This window comes from Bradysia coprophila, unplaced genomic scaffold (assembly GCF_014529535.1).
Source record: "Bradysia coprophila strain Holo2 unplaced genomic scaffold, BU_Bcop_v1 contig_232, whole genome shotgun sequence".
Taxonomy (NCBI): domain Eukaryota; kingdom Metazoa; phylum Arthropoda; class Insecta; order Diptera; family Sciaridae; genus Bradysia; species Bradysia coprophila.
Window position 1 is genome coordinate 21,023,704 of NW_023503493.1, and position 21,679 is coordinate 21,045,382.

At 36.1% G+C, this 21,679-nt stretch overlaps 4 protein-coding genes across 4 annotated transcripts; 1 reads left to right on the forward strand and 3 right to left on the reverse strand.

The window, feature by feature from the left end:
• Window positions 1-770: 770 nt before the first annotated feature.
• Window positions 771-2,043, forward strand: LOC119076232 (60S ribosomal protein L7). Its single transcript, XM_037182890.1, has 4 exons — window positions 771-893; window positions 965-1,264; window positions 1,455-1,647; window positions 1,722-2,043. Exons 2-4 carry the CDS (start codon window positions 966-968, stop codon window positions 1,983-1,985), a joined length of 756 nt encoding a protein of 251 aa, XP_037038785.1. The 5' UTR covers window positions 771-893; window position 965; the 3' UTR covers window positions 1,986-2,043.
• A 3,392-nt stretch (window positions 2,044-5,435) lies between these two features.
• On the reverse strand, window positions 5,436-11,258 carry LOC119076233 (REPTOR-binding partner). Its single transcript, XM_037182892.1, has 4 exons — window positions 11,077-11,258; window positions 6,017-6,098; window positions 5,827-5,948; window positions 5,436-5,760 (listed from the first exon to the last, which is right to left on the reverse strand). Exons 1-4 carry the CDS (start codon window positions 11,119-11,121, stop codon window positions 5,668-5,670), a joined length of 342 nt encoding a protein of 113 aa, XP_037038787.1. The 5' UTR covers window positions 11,122-11,258; the 3' UTR covers window positions 5,436-5,667.
• A 4,054-nt stretch (window positions 11,259-15,312) lies between these two features.
• Window positions 15,313-16,437, reverse strand: LOC119076234 (translocon-associated protein subunit gamma). The gene is made up of 2 exons (XM_037182893.1): window positions 16,130-16,437; window positions 15,313-15,994 (listed from the first exon to the last, which is right to left on the reverse strand). The coding sequence occupies exons 1-2, from the start codon at window positions 16,275-16,277 to the stop codon at window positions 15,573-15,575; spliced, it is 570 nt and encodes a 189-aa protein (XP_037038788.1). The 5' UTR covers window positions 16,278-16,437; the 3' UTR covers window positions 15,313-15,572.
• Window positions 16,438-17,656: 1,219 nt separating this feature from the next.
• On the reverse strand, window positions 17,657-19,192 carry LOC119076235 (uncharacterized protein YxjH-like). Its single transcript, XM_037182894.1, has 2 exons — window positions 19,036-19,192; window positions 17,657-18,979 (listed from the first exon to the last, which is right to left on the reverse strand). The coding sequence occupies exons 1-2, from the start codon at window positions 19,168-19,170 to the stop codon at window positions 17,957-17,959; spliced, it is 1,158 nt and encodes a 385-aa protein (XP_037038789.1). The 5' UTR covers window positions 19,171-19,192; the 3' UTR covers window positions 17,657-17,956.
• Between the last annotated feature and the right edge of the window lie 2,487 nt (window positions 19,193-21,679).

The window sequence follows — 21,679 nt, forward strand, 5'->3', positions numbered from 1 at the left end:
GGCTACTCGGAAGTACAGTGAATGTGGTGTATTTTGACAATATCTCGAGTAAATTTTGACCGAATTTCATGAATTTTTTTTTGTTTGAAAGGTATTAACGAATGTAAAGCGTCGGTACTATTTCCGGTCTCCTAACAAAATGGCTGCCGGCGGCCATATTGGATTTTAGTAAAACGATATAAAGTGGGAAAATTTGTACTTAGATAGTTTCTGTTAACATGGAAATAGCTTGTTATGTGTGTGGGGTTTCAGGGATTTCATATATGGATATCTATATATACCTATATACAGCTAAGCTATATACAGGCATATATTCCTCTGTGAAATGTTTATTTATAGTGAAATATAGGTAAATAAAGCGGTATATAGCTGTTTAAATAGGAATTTATGAAATTTGTCTTCGTACGGGGCTGTCTATATTGCCTCCGGCAATTTATTTGTATATGATAACAAGGCAAAGAGTGGATAATGTAAGTGATTTTAAAGGCTTTTGACACGAATAGGTGTTTCGTACGGGTCGGCGTTAGCTATGTTTAGGTCAGAAATCATGCATTTATAACACCATCATAGAATAAATACATTAACAAGCACGAGAAGATATCTCCCGTCCTCGTTGTAAGAATAACAGAATCCTTTCCTTCAAACAGTGTATGATTAAGGAGCACAAACAACTCGATTATGATAATTATTACCACTGACCAGACGACAATTTCAAAAAATTCGCTAACCACAAACTGTACGAATCATAAGGTAGATGACAGCACATTCGAAAAAAAACGAAAGATGAAAGCGGCGGCGGCTTTACTCCATCTTTAATGTCATTGCTACCAACTGTAAAAAAATCCTTTCCAAAGTCTTTTCTGTCTGGCAACGTGCTAATCAAAACGTGAAAGGTTATTTTTCCCAGAAATTCCACAAATTACGACCTATTTTCAATAAATTTTTGTTATTTCATCGCTTCCAGAATGACAGCGGTCGATAAGAAGAAAGGTGATGCTAAAAAGCTCCCAGCAGTGCCCGAATCAAAATTGAAAGTGGCCAAGAAAGTTTTCTCCGCGCGTGCTATTGCCACAAAAAGGAAGCTTGTCAAGGCAAAAACAGTGAAATTGCGTGTTCGGGAGAATTTCTTGAGAGCTGAGAAATATGCCAAGGAATATGCACGAGGCGAACGTCGGGAAATTGAGAAGCGCCGACAGGCCAAAAAGGAAGGAAACTACTACATCCCCGGCGAAGCTCGTTTGGCTTTCGTTATGCGTATTCGAGGGTAAATTATCTATTTTCTACCCAATATCGTGTCTCCGTTGATGGTTGCATAGTGATCCATCCGATCGAGAAATTAGTTTCAACCAAAATCGAAAATTCAATTCATTTTTGAGGTTATGTTTGCCACACAAGTGAATCGAATGTTGATGTTGTTGATGACGTTAATGTGTGTTTTTCCTTGTCATTTCCAGTATCAACAAAGTAGCACCGAAAGTACGCAAAGTCCTCCAATTGTTCCGTTTGAGACAAATCAACAACGGTGTCTTCATCAAGCTTAACAAGGCCACAATCAATATGCTCCGTATTGCTGAACCATACGTTACATGGGGCTATCCAAACTTGAAATCGGTTCGCGAACTGATTTACAAACGAGGATTTGTTAAGGTTTGTGACATCTGCACTCCGCAGCGACAAGAGAATTTGTTCATTTACCTTTTCCATTCATTCGCTTCAAACAGCATAAGGGACAACGCATTCCAATCACTGACAATTTCTGCATTGAGCGAAAACTGAAGAAGAACAATGTACAATGCGTCGAAGACATGGTCCATGAAATTTTCACGGTTGGTGCCAACTTCAAGTACGTGTCGAACTTTTTGTGGCCCTTCAAACTGAATACACCCACTGGTGGGTGGCGTAAGAAGAACAATCACTACGTGGAAGGTGGTGATTTCGGCAATCGCGAAGATAAAATCAACAATCTCCTCAGAAAGATGATTTAAAACGTTTTATACGAAGAATATTATCGACAAATACAGAAGGAGAGTGGAAAATTTTAAATGTTTTTTTGAATGCCATCGGTCAGCTCGCTCACCGCACACGGATGGAAGAATTTGATGAGAATATAGGTTTGGTGCGTATTCGATAGTGATTTGGATGGTTCGCGATTTCAAATCTAAGGTAAGGAATTTTAGAAGTTTCCATTTGTATTGATTAAATAGGATCAAACTGTTTAGCTGGCCGTTCTTTTTTTTTCGTCACCACAGTTAAAAAGGTTCTCGAGTGATTTCCAAAATTATTTTATGAAATGGCCAAAGGAATAATTACCATAGAATCGAACATATAGGTCCTTCTTAAATCAGAAAGATGAATGATCAATGATCGATCACTGCCAGTAACTGTACTCGCAGAAAACTTGTAAAAATACGTTGTAGGATCGGTCGGAAACTCTCAATCCGTTAGTAAAAGATAACTACGAAAAGTATGTTAAGAACAAAAAACATAAAAACTCTCAGCATGACATAGATCAATCGATGTCCCATAAAACTAAGAAATATTTGAAGAATCATTTCTAACTTTTCACAGACTGAAATCATATCAATATAGGATATTTACATAATATAACAATTCATTTGTTTTAAAAGGATATTGTCGGCAGACTTGAGATACAATCTTTCATTTTGTTTGTTTTAACATATGAGGGATTCTTCTGAAAATCCACCTATCAAAATCGGACCCAGTTCGTGTGGGATGGATATATACATGGTTTGAAAGGGCTTTGCCATTAGACCTCAAAACAGGCCTCACACAGTCTCGAGGCACACCTGGTTGCTGGTGGAAGATCTCCGAAGTTGGATAAATAGTGTTTTTTATCCGAATTTTTTGGCCGTTATAAATGATCGTTCCGGGTGAGATTGGGCTCGTTGGAAAGCTGAGCTTAAGTACTTTCGGGTCATGCCTAGTTTGATTAGATTCATTGATTTATGTTTCCAAAAATTTGCAAGAAAAATTTTCAAAATCTGTTTGAACTTTAGAAAGGTCTGGGCTGGTACTGATGACGCTTAATGTGAACCTAATATGCTAGTTGTAACATAGCTTACGTAGCTTTCCGTTTGTACCTCATTTCCAGTGCTGGTGATTGCCGACATAACAGAATTTTATGTTAGTACAACCGCTAATCGTAAAACTCGCCAGCAATCACCAGCGCTGCAAATGAGGTATCGATGGAAAGCTTAGACAATGCGTGTTACAACTAGCATGTTAGGTTCACATTAAGCGTCATCAGTACCAGCCCAGACCTGTCTAAAGTTCACACAGATTTTGAAAATTTTTATTGCGAATTTTTGGAAACATAAATCAATGAATCTAATCAAACTAGGCATGACCCGAAAGTACTTAAGCTCAGCTTTCCAACGAGCCCACTCTCACCCGGAACGATTATTTATAACGGCCAAAAAATTCGGATAAAAGTCACAATCCAACTTCGGAGATCTTTCACCAGCAACCAGGTGTGGCTCGAGACTGTGTGAGGCCTGTTTTGAGGTCTACTGGCAAAAACCTATCAAACCATGTATATGTCCATCCCAGACGAAATGGGTCCGATTTTGATAGGTGGATTTTCAAAAGAATCCCTCATATTCGATTTGGGCTATACAAGACAATCTTGGCTTATTGTTTTTTTTTGTCGTCGTTGCCGATAGCAAATGATGCAGCTGTTCGTAACGTTCTTAGACTGTGACTTTAGGAGTGGAAGCTAGATGAGATAAATAATTTTATGTGTCTACTCGTCAAAACAAAAATTTGGAACCACCGTGAGACAAACGTATTGTTAGTATTGGATATTCGTCTTATGTTCGTCATACAATCACATAATTTTGAAAACCGACACAGTTTCTATTTTGTGGTTTACTGGCTTTTTGTGAATTTTGCTTGTATTTTTATGTGGAGAAATCAAAAACTCAAATAAAACAGAAATAGAAAATGTGTCGGTTTTCAAAATTTCGTGAGTGTATTATCTAACTGCTAAAATAAACTATGAGCTCTGGTTGAAAGAAGTAACAAACCCGTATATTAGACTGCTGATACCAGGCGGTTAAAAATTCGAATGCTTGCTCGTGGAATAGAACGTTCATTTCTCCTTCGACAGCTGGTAGTGCCATTCTCAGGAAAACGTAGAAGAATTTTTAACCATTCATTCATATCGGTTGTAGAAGGTTGAGAGACGCCCACTCTTTTAACACTCCAAGTATTAACTGCTAAATGGTTTGACGATTTTCTAACTATAGCTGAATAGAAGAGAAGTATAGTGTTGTACGAATTGATTTACATAGCAACTTGTTCTGCAAAGATTCCGCTGAATTCCTTTTCTGACTCAATCTTTCACGAAAGATAAGCTCAGTACATTACCAATATCGTTTTTCGTCGTTGTCGATCGCAGACGACTTAGTGTTTAGTGAGTTTTGAGTTATTTTGTCAATTATGTGGTGAAATATATTTTTACACTGAGCGTAGTAATCACTTAAAAAAGTTAATCTTGGTAAAGGAACATCCATAAATCTCGTCTTCCATTTTCAGAAATTTTTCAATTCTTCTGGTTGTCGCTTCTTTAATTCTTTTTCGTTACATATCATGTGGTGTCCTATTTTCGCTACTATCGGGATTTCTAGACTCTAGATTCTGCTCAATGTTTTTTTTTCTGTATATTTGGTCATCATCGACTTCTCTTACTAAAATTGATCGTTCATCAGAAAACCGAAAATAAAAGTAATTTCTGATAACTGAATTGTCTGTGAGCGAGTACAATAATCCTTAGTTCCTTGATGAGTTCAATAATCAAATAAATTTCCAAAAATAAAGAGCGAAATGTGTCCGAGATCCGAGCACCGAAAATGCTACAGATTTTTAATCGACAAACGATAACCTGACTCGATTTTCAACATTAAATTTATCTTTTCTGACTATCTTATCTTATCTTTTATAGCCAAGAAAGTTGAACTAACCGGTGTTCCTGCTGCAGTTTAGAATATCTGTTCTTTTAGATGTGGATTTGCATGACCTTCATTTCAGTACTGAACGGTTTAGATGGTTAAATAATATCAACATTGTATTAGATCGAAAACAATAAGTCTTAGTCTTTAGTACGGATGGTACGGATACTGTGTCCATCAGCTCACTGTAAACTTGTATGGTCGTACGTTATACCAGCGTTACAATAGTTTCACTCTTTTAGTTCCACTTTTTCTAACCAAAGCGACGAAGCATAGAAATTTCTTACAAAAAGGTTGCTTCAGTTGTGTCCCTCAATTAGTGTTATTGCCAGAAATGTTAAGACTCTTCTTAAGACTCGTCACCTATAGTACTGTTTGTAGCGAAAATGATGTAGACACATTCGCTTTTCCGGGCTCAAATTGGTAGTCGGACGGGCAGAAGTGAAATGCAAATCAAATGCAAACTTTTACGAAAATATCCTTTATTTGTACTGTCCACATGAAATTCATATGTTTGAAGCAAATGCCTTTTAAATGGTTAAAACATATAAATATCAGATTTTTATAAAAAATAATAGAAAAAAGTTGTGAAAAAGAGGAAACAAACAAACAAAAACTTGAATTGAACAGTCGCAAACTCAATAACACAAACACCAACTTTCAAATCTTCAACTTATAAACCGAAATCCAGTTACACTTATTCTTGTTTCAAAGCACCGACTTCTTCCAATATTGCCTGCATCTCTTCTGGAAATCGGCCAGCATCCAATTCTGATGCAAATTGTCGGTACTAAAAAGTTACAGAGACGAAACATTAGAATTGAGCTCAATTCAAATTGGCGAGGTTATTTTTTACCTTTTCCAATTCAGCACGCAATGACAAAACAGCTTTCTCACGGTCAGCTACAAGTTCTTCCAAGTATTGATAGCGTAGCTTCTTACGAGCTCGACATTCACGAGCGCTCTGACGACTTCTTTCTGTTGATAAAAGCAATTTTTAATTTGTTGTCCAAAGTTAATGTAAGACTTTCAACGGTATAACTCACCAAGTTTTGCCTTCATATCAACCTTATCAGCTGCTGCTTTGCGTCCCGGTTTTCTTCCTCGCTTTCCTGCTTCCTTACGTTCCTGTAACAATTGAACAAAAACTGCGTAAATAAATTGCCTCGTCTCAATATTTGAAATTGCACTGAAAATAGCAACACCCCTCGCCAAACCCACATACAAAATTTCCAAAGGACAGAAAGACAACGAATCACTGGGAAAGATATTCCATTATATCGTGGACAAGAGTTGCTCTAAAGTCGTCAACAACAACAAACATAATTATTGCACTGTTCACAGATAAAGACACATCAACAATAAAATACAAAGTTGTGCGATGATGGTGATGAAAATTTGAATTTTATTTTGTTCGAATGAAATAAAAATGCAATTTTATGTTACTTTTGCTACGAAAAGAGAACGCAAACGACGACGACGACGTGACTAACGATCTTTCGTTGTTTTTCATTGCATTTTGCATTGCACTCAACTCAAGAACGATTACACGAAACAGTTTCTGAAATCAACAACAATCATCACAATTGAAGGCCAACGTAATTTCATATATATATGAGAAAAAAGGTCAATGATCACTCCTTACAGTAAACTGTGTACAAGTGACTTGTAAACGATCCGTACAGTATTCGAGAAAATATTATACACAAAAAAGTCACTCACAACGTACGATCAACATTTTGAATAATTAAATGCGTGTACGCTCGCAAACGCACGTTTGCCTTACGAATTTTGTAGAATCATATTCATTCTCTGTGTACAGATTATGAAAAATTTAATTTTCAAATATTTGAGTGTACCTAGGTAGGTCCAATTAATTCCAAACACAGACGCGTCATATTCAAAATGTTTATTCTCAACAAGTTGCATTTCGTCACTTAATTTGGAGTAGTTATAATATCGAATAGTGCGTTGGGGAAATTTCCATTGCAAACTCAATATTTATTACAATTCAAGGCATTGATTTTGTTAGTGTGGACAGCTCTCGTATTCTGTTTTTACGAATATTGTACTAAGCAATACGGAGTAGAAAGTTTTCCCTTTGTTAACTTAATTTTACTTGCAACGTATTCTAAAGCTACTTAAATTTATCGTTCTCTGGATGCAGTTCTTATAGCAAATACTTTGTCATTGTTATGAAAATAAAATTCACTGAAAAGTTTGAGTGAGATAAAACTTTCTGTCTTCGCTCGTGATAAAGTAAACTGAACATAAAAGTCGACGCAATTACCTCATCTTATTACGAATCGAACTGTCTATGTATTCTTCTAGGTACTTCTTTTCCATAGCACAATGCAATGTTTATCTAAAATTTGTGATAATGTTGTACGTAAGGAGAAAGTGTTTCTTGAAACCGTGTGAGCGTTTAGAAAATATATTCTCCAGAGGATCGCAATTAAATTTTACGTTTTATAGCAATATAAATGATCTTTACATTCGCGTTGTTCATATCTGCAATCTGCATTATATCGCTTAATCACGTAAAATACAGTACGGTATAATCTGCTGTTCCATATTTTCGTGCGACGGAATTTGTAAAATCTACTTCACCCTTAACCACTGTCCTACAATTTCTCACCAATTCGGAATTTCTAATTTTGACTTCAAAGTCATCTATCCAATCCGATACAACGCATTATATTAACAGGATCAAATATCAAACTAAAAAGACGAAGAAAAAAAATTTAATGTGCTGCTCACATTGTGGGTTGCTTAATTAGACCGAAACAGATAGACCGCACGTTTGAAAATGATTGTACTTCAATCACACAACGGAGAATTCGCATTAGAGCCTCGACTACGTATAACTTTTTTTTGACAAGTCTGAAGCATTTAATTTATATTGCGTAGTTACATTGCTTGTAGCCGGTACACAAATGAAAAAAAAATCGACGCAAATTCTACACCAAACGTGACATAATATTCGATTTATGAGCTGGCACATAAAATTGCTAATAAACTATACACCGCAGTCAAGCATAAAAAAAGAATGTTATCAATCAAATGAGAACGGTTTTCAATGTAAAGTGTGCCAATAAACCATTCGGTTTGTAAAGAGAATTACTACGTACCTTCACCTCAATTCAAAAACTACCGCGCAAATTACAATAAAATACAAAGAGTGTTCGGTGTGCGTATCAGCAAAAAAAAAGGAAAAACACCGGAGAAAAATCAATCAGAAATTTTCTTTTTGAATGAAATTATTTCAGTTGATTGTTGCAGGTGAACAACGGCCGGTTAGAGAATTTTATTTTTCGGTTATTTAACTTTTCGGAATGAACACAAATTTATCGACAATAAGTCTTTACTGCACTAATCCGAATCGAAATAATAAATGTAAAAATAAAAGACCGCACAACTCTTCTCTCAGCACACGCCACACACCAGCCACAGACCAATAATTCCAAGAGATGTTCTACCCAGCAGGGAAAACGCAACGCAACTGAGGTTTCTGATATATTATTTTACAAAAAACCATTTTGTGCTTCGCCTTCTGCTGTATATAGTGAGTGTACCGAGTAAATGTTATAGATGTTTAGTATGGGAGAGTGTGCGATGTTTTATATTGTGTAGTAAAAAAATGTTGGTACCAACATTTTTCTTCGTTACTGCGTATTTTGATAATACCTAAATTAAACGCTCAACGATTTGGAATTGAAATAGTTGGACTAAGCAGATCCATCAGCTACATCAAAAATCGAATTCAACAAATTAATTTTTCTGTGAGAAAATCCCAAATAATTGAACATTTGCATGATCGCTCTACCACTCAACATTCTATTACCGTAAATGTACAGCTACAAACGATTGGTTGAAATCGTTCCGAGAGCATAGAGCATATCAGCTTAAGTATATCTACTGCCTAAACATAAGCATAATTTCGAAATTTCATTTGACGTTTTTTTTTTCTTCTCATGCGTATCTTTTAAACGTCGTTTCTTTTAAGTCCAACACTATAACAAATATGCTCACAAAAGTCTAGATATTTGTGCATTTTTGTATCATCTCCGACATAGCTGTAGCCGCGTATATAAATGCTGTCTATTGCACGAACCATTTTCTCTGATTGTATTGTATTAAAATGTCGTGTGGTAAGACTATATAGAATGAAAATGCGCAGTAAATTCATTTCGAAATGTTCGTATTTTTGTTGTTTCTAAGGCTGAATTTAGTATGACACACGGTAGATATGTATAACCATGGCTCACCGATGCTATTATATGTAGTGTTTGCATTAAAGGTAACGTACATAGATAGGTAGGTATACATAAGTAACTGCAATTATGCAGACCTAATATAAATGCATTCCCATTTTCCCACCTAGCTTAAATCGAATATATTAAAAATCGTGACCATCCGAATATCAATTAAGAAACACCCAATCTATGCATTTTCTTCTCTATTATTATCCTTATCTCGTATGTGTATATAAAGTGTATCTTTGTTACATATCTCTTCGCATTATCTCTTTTTTTATTATTTATTCAGTTGTATATCGACTAAATGACTACGCAATGGAAAGATATATAAAAAAAAGTCTCAATTGCCAATAAAAATGCTCTAGCTCGAATATCTCGAATTTTAAGAATCATTAATGGATGTCGGACAACATTCAAGTGGTAGTCGTTTCTCCGTGTAACAGTGGCTCGTGAAATTATGAACGTTTCGGGGATTTCAGTCCACTCGGGACCTAAGGTGTTCGAATCTTTTAGGGATTTAGAAGACGGTAGAGGGTGAACGGTTCGATATAAACTCCGACGATTAAATGCGTATCACGATCTTTTTTGATATCTCAGACTGAAGACGCTCAAATGGAGGATTGTATAGGTCTCATATGGTCAGTCAAATAAGGATTTAACGTGTACGTTTACACCGTTTCCTACTCTTCATAGCAATCTAGTTTGAGCTATGTTATTTACATATGTCTGAATATTTTTGATATTTTCAGTTAAATACTTGTGATTTAAAGATACAGTTAGTCCAACCGAAATCAAACAGGATTCACAACTTTTAGTAATGAACAGACAGTCGCTGCACAAGCAGAAAGCGACTACTGAAAATATTGTATTGATCAGCCACAATCATAGATTCAACGTTTCTGATAATCTGAATGAAACAACTCAGATCTGTACTTAAATAATCATTGCAATTGTCAGTAACTTCACACAAACAGGTCCAATGCGATTGATCTTCCTGAGCTCGATTTTAAAATATACAATAGCGCCACATTGTGGCACAAACCTTGAGTCACTGAGGTCTACTTGAGTCTACTGAAAAATAGTGAATCGAACTCAGATATTATCAGATCGATCTGAGAAGTTTTCAGAACGACTTGAATTTAAGTTTAAGATCAATGGATACCTAACCTGTGGCCAGTCTTAGAACAATTAAAAAATGATCAGATTCTTTGAGCACCACTGGATACGGTTAGTTACGGGGCGGATATAAGTAACACGAGTAAGGTCGATTCTTTGAGCGAAAAATCATTAATTTACCTCCCCAATCATTAAGTACCATCAATTCAAAATAATTTTGAAGCCTAACGAATTTCTAAGGCGTGAAATGCATCGCTTGCATTGAATCGATCTTGAATCAAATTCAAATAATACGCAAAACCAACGAAATGCAACACTGAAATTGAAGAGCGCCCTCACATTGAACAAGCACAATTCGTTGGGAGTTTTTCAATTCAATTCATTCAATTAGTGCGAATGTATATGTTACGTCACGTGACACATTTGTTTTGATGATGCGATGCGCGCAACACATTCTTATCACAGCACTGAGCAAAAAAACAATTAATTTTCCTATTTCGTCATAAAATAATTAAGCCAAATGATTCCACCAAAATGTCGTTCCAATTATGCTGACTAACTCACGACACCAACGAAAATATGTTTGGCTTCGAAAAAATTCAATATAAAAATGGCAGAAACTTGTTTTTGTTTCAAGCTACATTATGAGTATCACTGTATGTATGGATGGTAACAAACAATCAAAACAAAAACATTCGGAATGAAAATTTTTCGATTTTCTGTCCACTTACAGATAAATTTGGTTCCTCTGCGATCACCATGTCTTCGTAGTCCATTTTATCAGAATTTTCGACACACTTTTAGTTCGATTTAAATGAATTGAATTATTAAAAAATCACTTTTTCCTTTGATTGAAAGTAAAACCATAAAATCGCGTTACGTTCGTTATACACTTTGACAAGGAAAATATACACTCGCGAAATTTCGTTCGGTTGTTTACATTTTTCTATTCGTACAAGGTCGCTGTTTTTTTTATTACATGTTTTGCTGGGATTACACGTCGTGGTAATTTATTTTTGAAATAGTAATTCGGAAGAGATAAACACATAAACACTAATATAATGTGATGATTTGGTAGACGAAGAACGTTTCGTATTGTTTCTGTGAACACAATAAATTTTTTATACACTGAAAAAGCTACTAGTCAGAATAAACTGGAGTATAAGCATTCAATATTTTTGAAATTAATAATTGATGTTCCAACCATCAATGAAAGTAAATGAACAGGTATGGCACAAGGTTCTTTCAGAACTTTGGAATGGCATGCCGTTATTTACAATAATTGACAAAATGACACATTTCGTATAAGGAAAATGTCACTTTGTGGGTTATTGTGAATCACACGACGCGAAATTCCTCAACACCCGATTTGATTAGGGACCTGAATAATCTAGTAGCCCTTTATTTTTTGCGAATAAAATTTTTCAATTTATGTCAGTGTTCATTTGAGTTCATGTTCATACAGTGTATCAGGTCCCTTATTTGAGGTTTCGAAATGAACCGCTCCTGCCTGGTTTATTTTACTCTGCCGTGTTCATAGAGATTTTTTTTCCAAAAAAGTTAGGTAAAGGTGTCAATGGAATCGGCAAATTTCCCTCTCAGGGAAAACTCGTTAAACTCTCAGGACAATGAAGATTTTACAGAAATGTAACATTTTGTATGAGTTGTTACCAAGGGGCGTACACACCTGCTTTATTTTTGTTTTATATTATTTAAAATCTAAAAAAAATCGTTTTTTCAGTTTTTTATGGTTTCATTTCAAATTTTCTATTTTTTTTTAAGTTTTTATTTATTCTGTTTATATTTATCAGACCCTTGGCGTTGTACTCAGGAAAAAATTGAAAAATTAGAAAAAAATGACCTTTGAAAAGTTTGATCCAATTCGAAAAATGTTAATTCATCAAAGAAAAAACAATCGGGTAAAAATCGGCGACAACGTTTGGGGAATCTGTTTTTTTTATGCAATTCAGTGAGCGAATCCGATACTTACGCAGCCTGTGTGCAGTGCAGGGACTATTTTGAGAAATCGAATTTCTCAAAATTTCTCAATTATTTCTCAATTATTTCTCAAAGAATTTCTCAAATTTTCTCAAATTTCTCAAAATTCTCAAATTTCTCAAAAATATAAAAAATTTCTCAAAAATTTCTCAAAGATTTCTCAAAGAATTTCTCAAGAATTTCTCAAATTTCTCAAAATTTCTCAAAGAATTTCTCAAAAATAGTCCCTGGTGCAGTGTCATATTAACCAGTTTTATTCCATCCAAAAATCAGTGCGAAATAGTATGTTGTGTTACAAGTATTGCTGTTGCGTGTGCTGAAAAAATCAACATTACAATACTTGTAACACATCATGCCTTGTGCCAACCGAGAGTTGAAATAGACAAGAGCACAAAAAATCATAATTTTCATTGTAAACAATCACTCTTCAAATTTGATCGATCACATTGCTTTTTTTGATACCAACATCGAAAGTTGATACTTTCGCCCTCGAAATCCGGGGCGAAAGTAAAAAAATGCAAGTTATGTGTTTGAGCGGGGAGAAAGAAAGAATACATAAAGCGAAAGTCAATATACATAATGCGAAAGTCGACTACATAATGTAATAGTCGACTCTTGTCAACAAGTGTACTGCGATCAAAATTGAAATTAGGCGTGCGCCAGTGCGCTTATTGAAATTAACATGCGAAGTTAAAATGAATGATTTGTTAGTTATTTGTTAATTTTTGTGTGTGTTGTTGTTGTGATGGCTAAATAATTAAATTTTTGATATACCAGGGGGCTGCCGTCCCCTGGACCCCCGCATTTTCTGGCTAAATGCCTTCATATTTCAACATTTTGTTCTGCTGTTTGCGATACGTATCAACTTTCGATGTTGGTATCAAAAAAAATAGTATGAACGACTCGGGGCAAAAGTAAAAAAATTCAACCTGTGCGATTGAGGCCCTTGCCTTCGGCGCGGGCATCAACTCTCGCACACGGTTGAATTTTTTTACTTTCGCCCCTTGTCATTCAATAGTCATTTGTGTACCTGTTTTGGACGATTGATTTTAGGCAATTTCGCGGATTGTAGGCCGAACGAAGTGAGGCTTACAAGCGAAAGTGCCTTAAATCAACCGTCCCAAACAGGTGCACATGTGAGTTTTCATGCAGAGGGCCGGAAACCCGAAAAAATTCGAAAAATTGCCCTCATTTTCGGCCCCGAAGCATGAAATGTACTATTTTTTGATACCAACATTGAAAAATGATACTTTCGCCCCGCATATGAGGGGCGAAAGTAAAAAAATGCATCCCACGGGGAGAAAGTACTTAACGAAGAGCGAACGCAACTGAACGAACAGCGAAAGTGACTGACGTCACAGAAAATGAGAGAAATGAGTCGAGTTGTCAACAAAATCCGCTCATATTATGCAGAATACTTTGATCAAAATTGTAAAACACTGTGCGCCAGTGTTCTTATTGAAATTAGCATACAAAGTTGATACTTTTTGTTACTGAATGATTTGTTAGTTATATCTTAATTTTTGTGTGTGTTATTGTTGTGATGGCTAAATTATTAAATTTTTCATATACCAGGGGGCTGCCGCCCCCTGGACCCCCGCATTTTCTGGCTAAATGCCTTTTTATTTCAACATTTTGTTGCGATGTTTGCGATACGTATCAATTTTCAATGTTGGTATCAAAAAAAATAGTATGAACGACTCGGGCCAAAAGTAAAAAAATTCAACCTGTGCGATTAGAGCCCTTGCCTTCGGCGCGGGCTCCAACTCTCGCACACGGTTGAATTTTTTTACTTTCGCCCCTTGTCATTCAATGTACTATTGCATTTTCGATTTTTTTTGTGCTACCGAGAATTGAAATACGACTCTTTTCAGCACTCATTTTAGTGTTGTAAAGTGACTTATTTCAGCACCCGTTTGATGTGATATTACAACACTCAAAGCAGTGTTGATATGGAATTTGTATGAGTTGTTACAGCATTCGGCTTCGCCTCGGGTTGACAATCGACATCTAGTGCGATAAAATACCTTCATACGATTCTTGTTTCATAAATGTCCATTTTTTAAGATATAAGATTTAAGATATGAAAAACATCAGCAAATTTATCAATGTAGTTATAAATAAATATTGATAAATTCCTTGAAATAAAGCCTAGGGGGCCATTCACAAATTACGCACGCACCAAATTCGAAATTTCAGACCCCCCCTCCCCCCTTGCACGCGAAAATATATGGAGAAAATTTCAAAAATGTATTGAGTGTACGCTTTTGTCAAACCCCCCCTCCCCCCTTAAGAGCGTGCGTAATTTGTGAATGGCCCCTAGGCCTACAGACAATGAGATCAACAACGAGTTAGCACGGAACTAGAAAGTCAACGCAGTTACCCACAGAAAACTGTATGTGTAAATACGTAAAAGGTGCAAAAAAACGCAATTTTAAAACCCGACCCTTTTTCTGTTTCTGTATTATACTTGACTTGAAAAAACATGCAAAATTTACAAAAAAATTACTAATAAACCACAAAATAGAAAATATGTCGGTTTTCAAAACTTTCTTGCATGCACCAGGAATGAATTTAAATTGTTATCATTTGACTCGGCTGTTACCTAATGAGATCTGTATTAGGATACACTGGAACGGTCAACATGTGAAACGACGGAACCAACGACGAAATAGGTGAGAGAATCGACTTTGCGATGAATTTTGAATTTTATAACCCTCAATACACTATAACTTAGTAAAAGAAACTTGTGGAGTTTCTCAAGACACAATAATAGAGCAACCAGACATGATTTCTCATCGTTCCATTCAATATAAAGCATCTCTAAACTTAGAGGTAATTGTGTCGATGCCACATGCAACTAAGATTACCAGCAGCTGTCTATTTCGATGAATCTATTCGAACGACCAATTTTAACTCACACTTAAAAATTCCTTTCAATGTAATTGTTGCTAAATGAAAAATATTTATTTTAGTCGCAACGAGCGAATTTTTTATTAATTTTTCGACTGAAAAAAATTACAAAAGAAAATTATTTTACCAAAAGCAAATGGTGAAAGACAATCATCTTTTGTCGATGTCACTTCCACGAAGAGTCTTATCCTTATATTGACAATTAAATCATTGATCAACGGAGAAACAATGGAAAAAATTTTGTGATAAATTAATGAAACGATAAATGAAAGGATCACCAATGTGGGTCCATTCAAGACATTTAGCTTCCATGAAATTATGTTGGTTTGCTGGTCGACAACAAACATAAAAGACCACTGGCACCGCTAACGGACAAAATGTAGTTCAATGCTGGTGACGTTGTTCGGAGCAAGTAGAAGCTGGCGAAAATGATGATGGCCAAGAACAGTGCGTTGTTGTAGAAAATTGAAAAGGTTGTTGCTTCGTAATCGGCCACTTCATTCTTCTTCCACAACGTACGTTCATCCTTTTCTTTGCGGCTCATTTTCTTGTCGTCGGACAAAACTTTGTGCATTTCACGAGTGACACCGTCCTCTCGTTTCACAGCTACTTTGTGTTTTAAAGCGAACTTTGTGTTACGGTAAGCCATGGCCATGAAGTAGGTACTGAGACCAGTGATGACAACGAAAAAGATCAATGATGGAATCAATTCCATCATATGAATTCTCCAGAATAGCCCTGAAACAACAGAGCATTTAAGGTTAAAATTGTCGCCACGAATGCAATATCTGTCTACATGTATTGAAGGAGTCCAACTTTCATTTAAAAATTAAAGAAATAATGGGCGAAGGAAGACGTGTTCCTGATACTTACAAATGGGAATAGCTGACACAATGAAAGCGTTTCCGTAGAAAAGTGCCGATGACTTGGTCGAAACATTTCTGCTAAAATCGTTCAGCAACAATTCCTCTTCTTTCGTAAATCCAGACGTGGTGGTTTTGGTTACTTTCTTATCCGTCATTATGAATCTTTATATCTCACACAATTCGCAACAATTGACCGATTAACACAAAACTTTTAATTTATTTTACTCGGATTTGCTGCAGCACAATCCAGGTTGCGGTGTTAAAGGAGAAATCGGAATACACACTCGCTTCTTAGAGACGTCATGCGACGTGTCAAAAGTAAAATGATTATGTGTTTGGGTATGTGGTGCCACATACGGCCGAACTGCGAACTTATAATTATTCTGCTGATAAAATATGGAGGGAAAATTTGAATATTGTTACCGAAGTGAGTTCATGACTTTACTTTATTCGCTTGTTGCTAAAGTTTGCTTCTTGAAGTCAAAGTTAGTGATCGGTTCGTGATATTCTTCTGATAGTATAAATCCAGCTCAATTATAGTTAAGCAAACGGTTTTACCGATTCTTTGCCAGTTTATCCATGTGAAACATAACTTAATCGAATATGTGATGGAGCTGTGAAAAAGCAACAACGCAGGATGTTAGTTACAGCCCTTAGTCACTCATATGTTGTTCAACTACTGCATGGAATAAGAGACAAAAAGTGTCCAAAAATCATAATTTTAGAGTGATTTTATTGAACTTTGGTTTAAGCATTCGAATCAAGTCGTAGTCTGAAAGTTAGAGGCTCAACTACTGGTTTTCTCATAATTTGTTAATATCAGAACTTCATCCACCGATGTGTCCCACCTGTGCGTCCATTTTTTATTTTAAATAACATGTCCACAAGCACATTACATACCATAGCACTTACTCATATGATCCTCTGATAGTCCGTTAAAGCGTAACGTTAAACATATCGAATAACAAGATTAGTCATAAATGAAATTATTCGAGAACAAGATCTTCGGAATCATTTGCCAATTGTGTGTCGCTATCTGATTTAAATTGTCACATACCGGCTATTCATTTGTTATCGAAAACGATGACAAAAATAATGACAAGCTGCGGGTAATATGGTACTTTAAACAGTAAAATGGATGTTTAAAAAAAATTGAAGTACAAGATTAAAAATCAACCGATTAAAAATGTGAGGCTTTTCCGAAAAAAATGAACTCTAAATATGCAAAAATTGGATGAAATTCGAAAAAACCAAAATACCACCAAATATTCACACCAGTCATTCTCGGTGCGAGGAGCCCTAGTTTCACCTATTCCAAGGTCTCTATCTCCCCTCCCACTTGGTGGATTTGTGTGGTTATTTTTCCTTAGACTCGTCGAGACGTTTCATTTAAGCTATAATCCAACGTCATAGTATCCATACATCCAGAAATATAATTGAAAAGCTGTTCCCAACCCTCAAAAAACACTGTAAAATTGCACTTCAGTGCCAATAAAACAAAATACAGTTTTTTACTGGGGTAGTAATGACATATTACATTTTCATTTTTAAGCCCACCCTGAGGTTACTGTAAAATTTCATGAAGATCCGCTGACTACTTTCTGAGATAGCCCGTCGATAGATAAATAGACAAATAGATAGAAACATACAGAGTAAGTTGAAAGATTTTGATTGTTCGGAAAAAGTCACTTTGGTGTATTTAGTATGACGTTTCAAAATTTTATTTTGACCCGCACTAACGTATTGTTTCAATTGATATTTCATTTTACATTTTCACAGTTTTATAATCTGCAACTATCTGCTAGGTTTACAAAATGTGACATTAAAATCTCATTTATTTTGACAAATCATCTCCCCACACCTCTTTAGCGATGCTAACCTCAAGTCTTACCTTTTCCCATTGTTCTTCTTCAGTCAAATCGTTCCCGTCCTCTGTTGAACTGAATCCACATTGATGACTCAGACAGAGTTGATCCAGTCCTCTGGGGCATACGGCTGCGGCTTCCCGAAGTCTTTTGATGATAGTGTCCCTGTCATCGAGTGATCGTTTCTTGGAGCTCATTAGTCCCAGGACCACAATTTTATTCTCTGGCAGAAATCTTAACGGTGCGAAATCTCCTGATCGGGCATCATCATACTCAAGGAAGTAAACGTCAACGTTCAACTCTTGGAACAGAACTTTTGCTACGGGTTCGTAGCCTCCACTGGCAAACCATTGTGATTTGTAATTTCCTCTACACAAATGAATGCCAATAGTCATGTCGTCCGGCCTCTTCGATATGGCTTCGTTGATGAGCTGAGCATACTTTCTAGGCAACGTCGACGGATCATCGTTACGTAATGCAACTTCCTTCCTCATTTTTTCGTCACATAAGTACGCCAAATTTGTGTCGTCGAACTGGACAAATCTTGCTCCGGCTTCGTACAGAGACGCCAATTCCATTTGATAGACTGTAGCCAGGTCAGCGAAAAAAATATCCAAATCCGGATAACTATCAATGTCGATACCTGCCCTTCCACCTCTGAAATGCACCATTGTCGGCGACGGGATAGATACTTTCGGTGTTGCATAAGTGTTTCCTTCACCGAACTTGGCCGCTGTAGATTTAATCTGAGTATTCAGGTACTGAAAGTCAGCCACTTGTATTGGTTTTTCGTACGTCAGCTTTCCAGTGACAACGAGCCTAGGTGGTGAGTAACCATCTGAGGCTCGTGCACTAGATTCTATCATCCCCTGTATTTCAATTCCTCCGAGTTGTTTCAAGAAATCGAAATGAAACCAGGCTCGTCGTGCTTCACCATCGGTGATGGATCGTATGCCTGATTTGAGCTGATTCTCAACAATTGTGCTAATTGACTGGAAAATGTCAAAGATTTCAATTTGAAGATTACGTCTGGTAATTTTACATTTACTTGATCTTCTACGGCTCGCAATTCACTTGAGGATATTCGTCCATTAGCGAAGTCTTGACGAGCCTTTTTTACTGCTATCGGTCTAAGGAATGATCCAACGTGATCGGCACGGTAAACTCCTCTTGGAAGTGGCATTATAAAAAAAAAACAGAACCGCTTCACTAAAATTTCTCAAAACTATTGCACTAGTCTAGTCGTGCCAATCAAAATAGTAAATTAAAAAAAATTATCTTGCCTTTATAGCAGTGTTTCAAGACTGAAATATCGAACGATACTGTGAATGAGTAGCAAATTTTGAGCTATGTCTAATCTTATCACCCATTCATATCACAATGTTATGCGCTTTTAATAAACATTTATTTTGATCAGCGAGTCTTCAGACGGTGCACAATGTATAATTGAAAAGATAAGGTACAATGTAACCAAATTGTATTTATATGTAAAGTGTACTGTCTGCTCTGCATATTTCGGGTTAACCCGTCACAAACGGCAAGCATACTAACAGTTTTACTATTCAAATTATTACTTCATTTGATCGAAGATTTTCGGAGATTGATTTCAGAAATCTTTTACTTCATTTGTTTTGAACACGATTTTTGCTATAAAGACCTCATCAGTCAGAGCTTGTCGTTTATTATTGCTGTTCTTGTCGATAACAGATGACAGCCCCAGCCGTCTGTAACAGGTTAAACATGTGGCAATAGCGTGAAATTTTTTTCGGTAACACCACGGTTGTTAGATTAAATTTGAAAATTCGAAGTGTAATTTTTCTTTGCATTAGGTGGTGACTATCAATTCTACAATCGTTTCATGTTTCAAGCACTACTTTCGACGCACTCAGCATGTAATATATATTACACACTTGTCACGAAGAAGTCGAGGCTTGCCAAAACTAATAGTGACAAGTGTGTACTCTATTTTGTTACATAAGCGAAAACGAGACAACAACATAGACCTGAAGTGTAATTTTTCAATTATTCTTCCAGTTAAGTAATTTTGACATCCGAACACCGCGCGTTTGTGATAATAGTATATTACTTCCAAGGTTCCAACTTGGAACCTCGTAAGTACAATGCTTTACGTGATTAGGCAATGTAAATGAAAATGAAACAGGCCGTAACACGTAAAATCCATTACATAACTCGTGATAAAAATTAAAAGTCTCGTTTTCGTGTGTTTATTGACCTCGGCTACGCCTCGGATCAACACTGATAGAAAAGTTAACGCGCTGGACGTGTACTGTACGTAGTGGACGTGTAAATTGGCTGGCAGACAGCTATTTTTGGATCGAACTTCGGGAACGTTTAGTACACGTGCACTGCGTCAGCAAACGTCCAGTACGTTTGCTCTGGTATACGAAATAAAATGAAATTCTGATGTACATTTCGTTCTTTTTAATTTTAATTTTTTTATTTTTCGTGTTTTTATTCATTTATATCGTAACTTTTTCTTAGATAAAAATTTTCTCCATGTTTGGTGCTGGGTTTGAACTGGGGACCTCTTGATCTCAAAGCGGCGCTTCAACCAATGTTGCAATTAAGACATACTACATTGATAGTTGTATTGTGAAGCGTTGGTAGAAGTAGGTAAACGTGGAGCACGTTTGCACACAAAGTACTTATACATGCTATACGTTTACTTACATGACACACATATTTTTTTTTAATTCTAATTAGAACTATGGTATATGACAATGACCTAATATCGAGAATCGTAATCGTAATTCCTTCTTCTTCTTTTTGCGTAATATTTCGATATTTCAACAGTATGAGATTGGAACTCAGGGAATAAAACGTTTTGAAATTTAAATGACTGAATTTAATATTTCTGTTTTTAAGTGAATCCTAAAATCCTGATACAGATACATTCATCTCATGTACGTAAAGGACTTGACATAGTTGCTATTAATATAAAATGCACAGTGTACGAATGTTAACGCGCAACAAGTACGATCTTTTGACATCATACTTACCATGCGTGTACAAACATCCTAAACGTGTGCTTTTCTCAAACGTGTTGGGCGTATGAGGTAATTTTGCGATGAAGTTACACATACCAAAATTTTACACGTCCTACGTCGACTACACGCGTGAGATGTATGGCACACATATCGTACGTAAACTTACATACGACAGGTTTGCCATACATACCCGACGCATACTATGCATAACAGAAGTATATCATACATATCCGAAGTACACCGCCAAAATCTTTTTTATCAGTGAACAACATTCACCCGAAAACTCTACTTTTCATCTTTTCATACCTTGTCATGTAAAATACTATTTGAGCGTATCTATTGAAATATAAATTTAAAATGAACCATCACAACAACAACGACCGATTGTTGACTAAATTATTAAAAAAAAAAAATTGTGTCGGGGTCGAAAACGGGGGTTTCGGCCCCTTACATGAAAAGTTGTATACACATCAACTACTGCATACGGTACAACCTTAGAGAGGCGAATTTGTGAGAGAAAATATTAGAAATTCTCTCACAAATTCGCCTCTCTAAGGTTTGAATGCGTTATACGGGCTGTTCACAACAGATGTAAATAACTATAATTGGCTCTGAAAATCATCATCCGCGAACTTTGTTCACGGGCTAACGTCAAGATTTTTACCTTTTTCGAGCTTCTTTGAT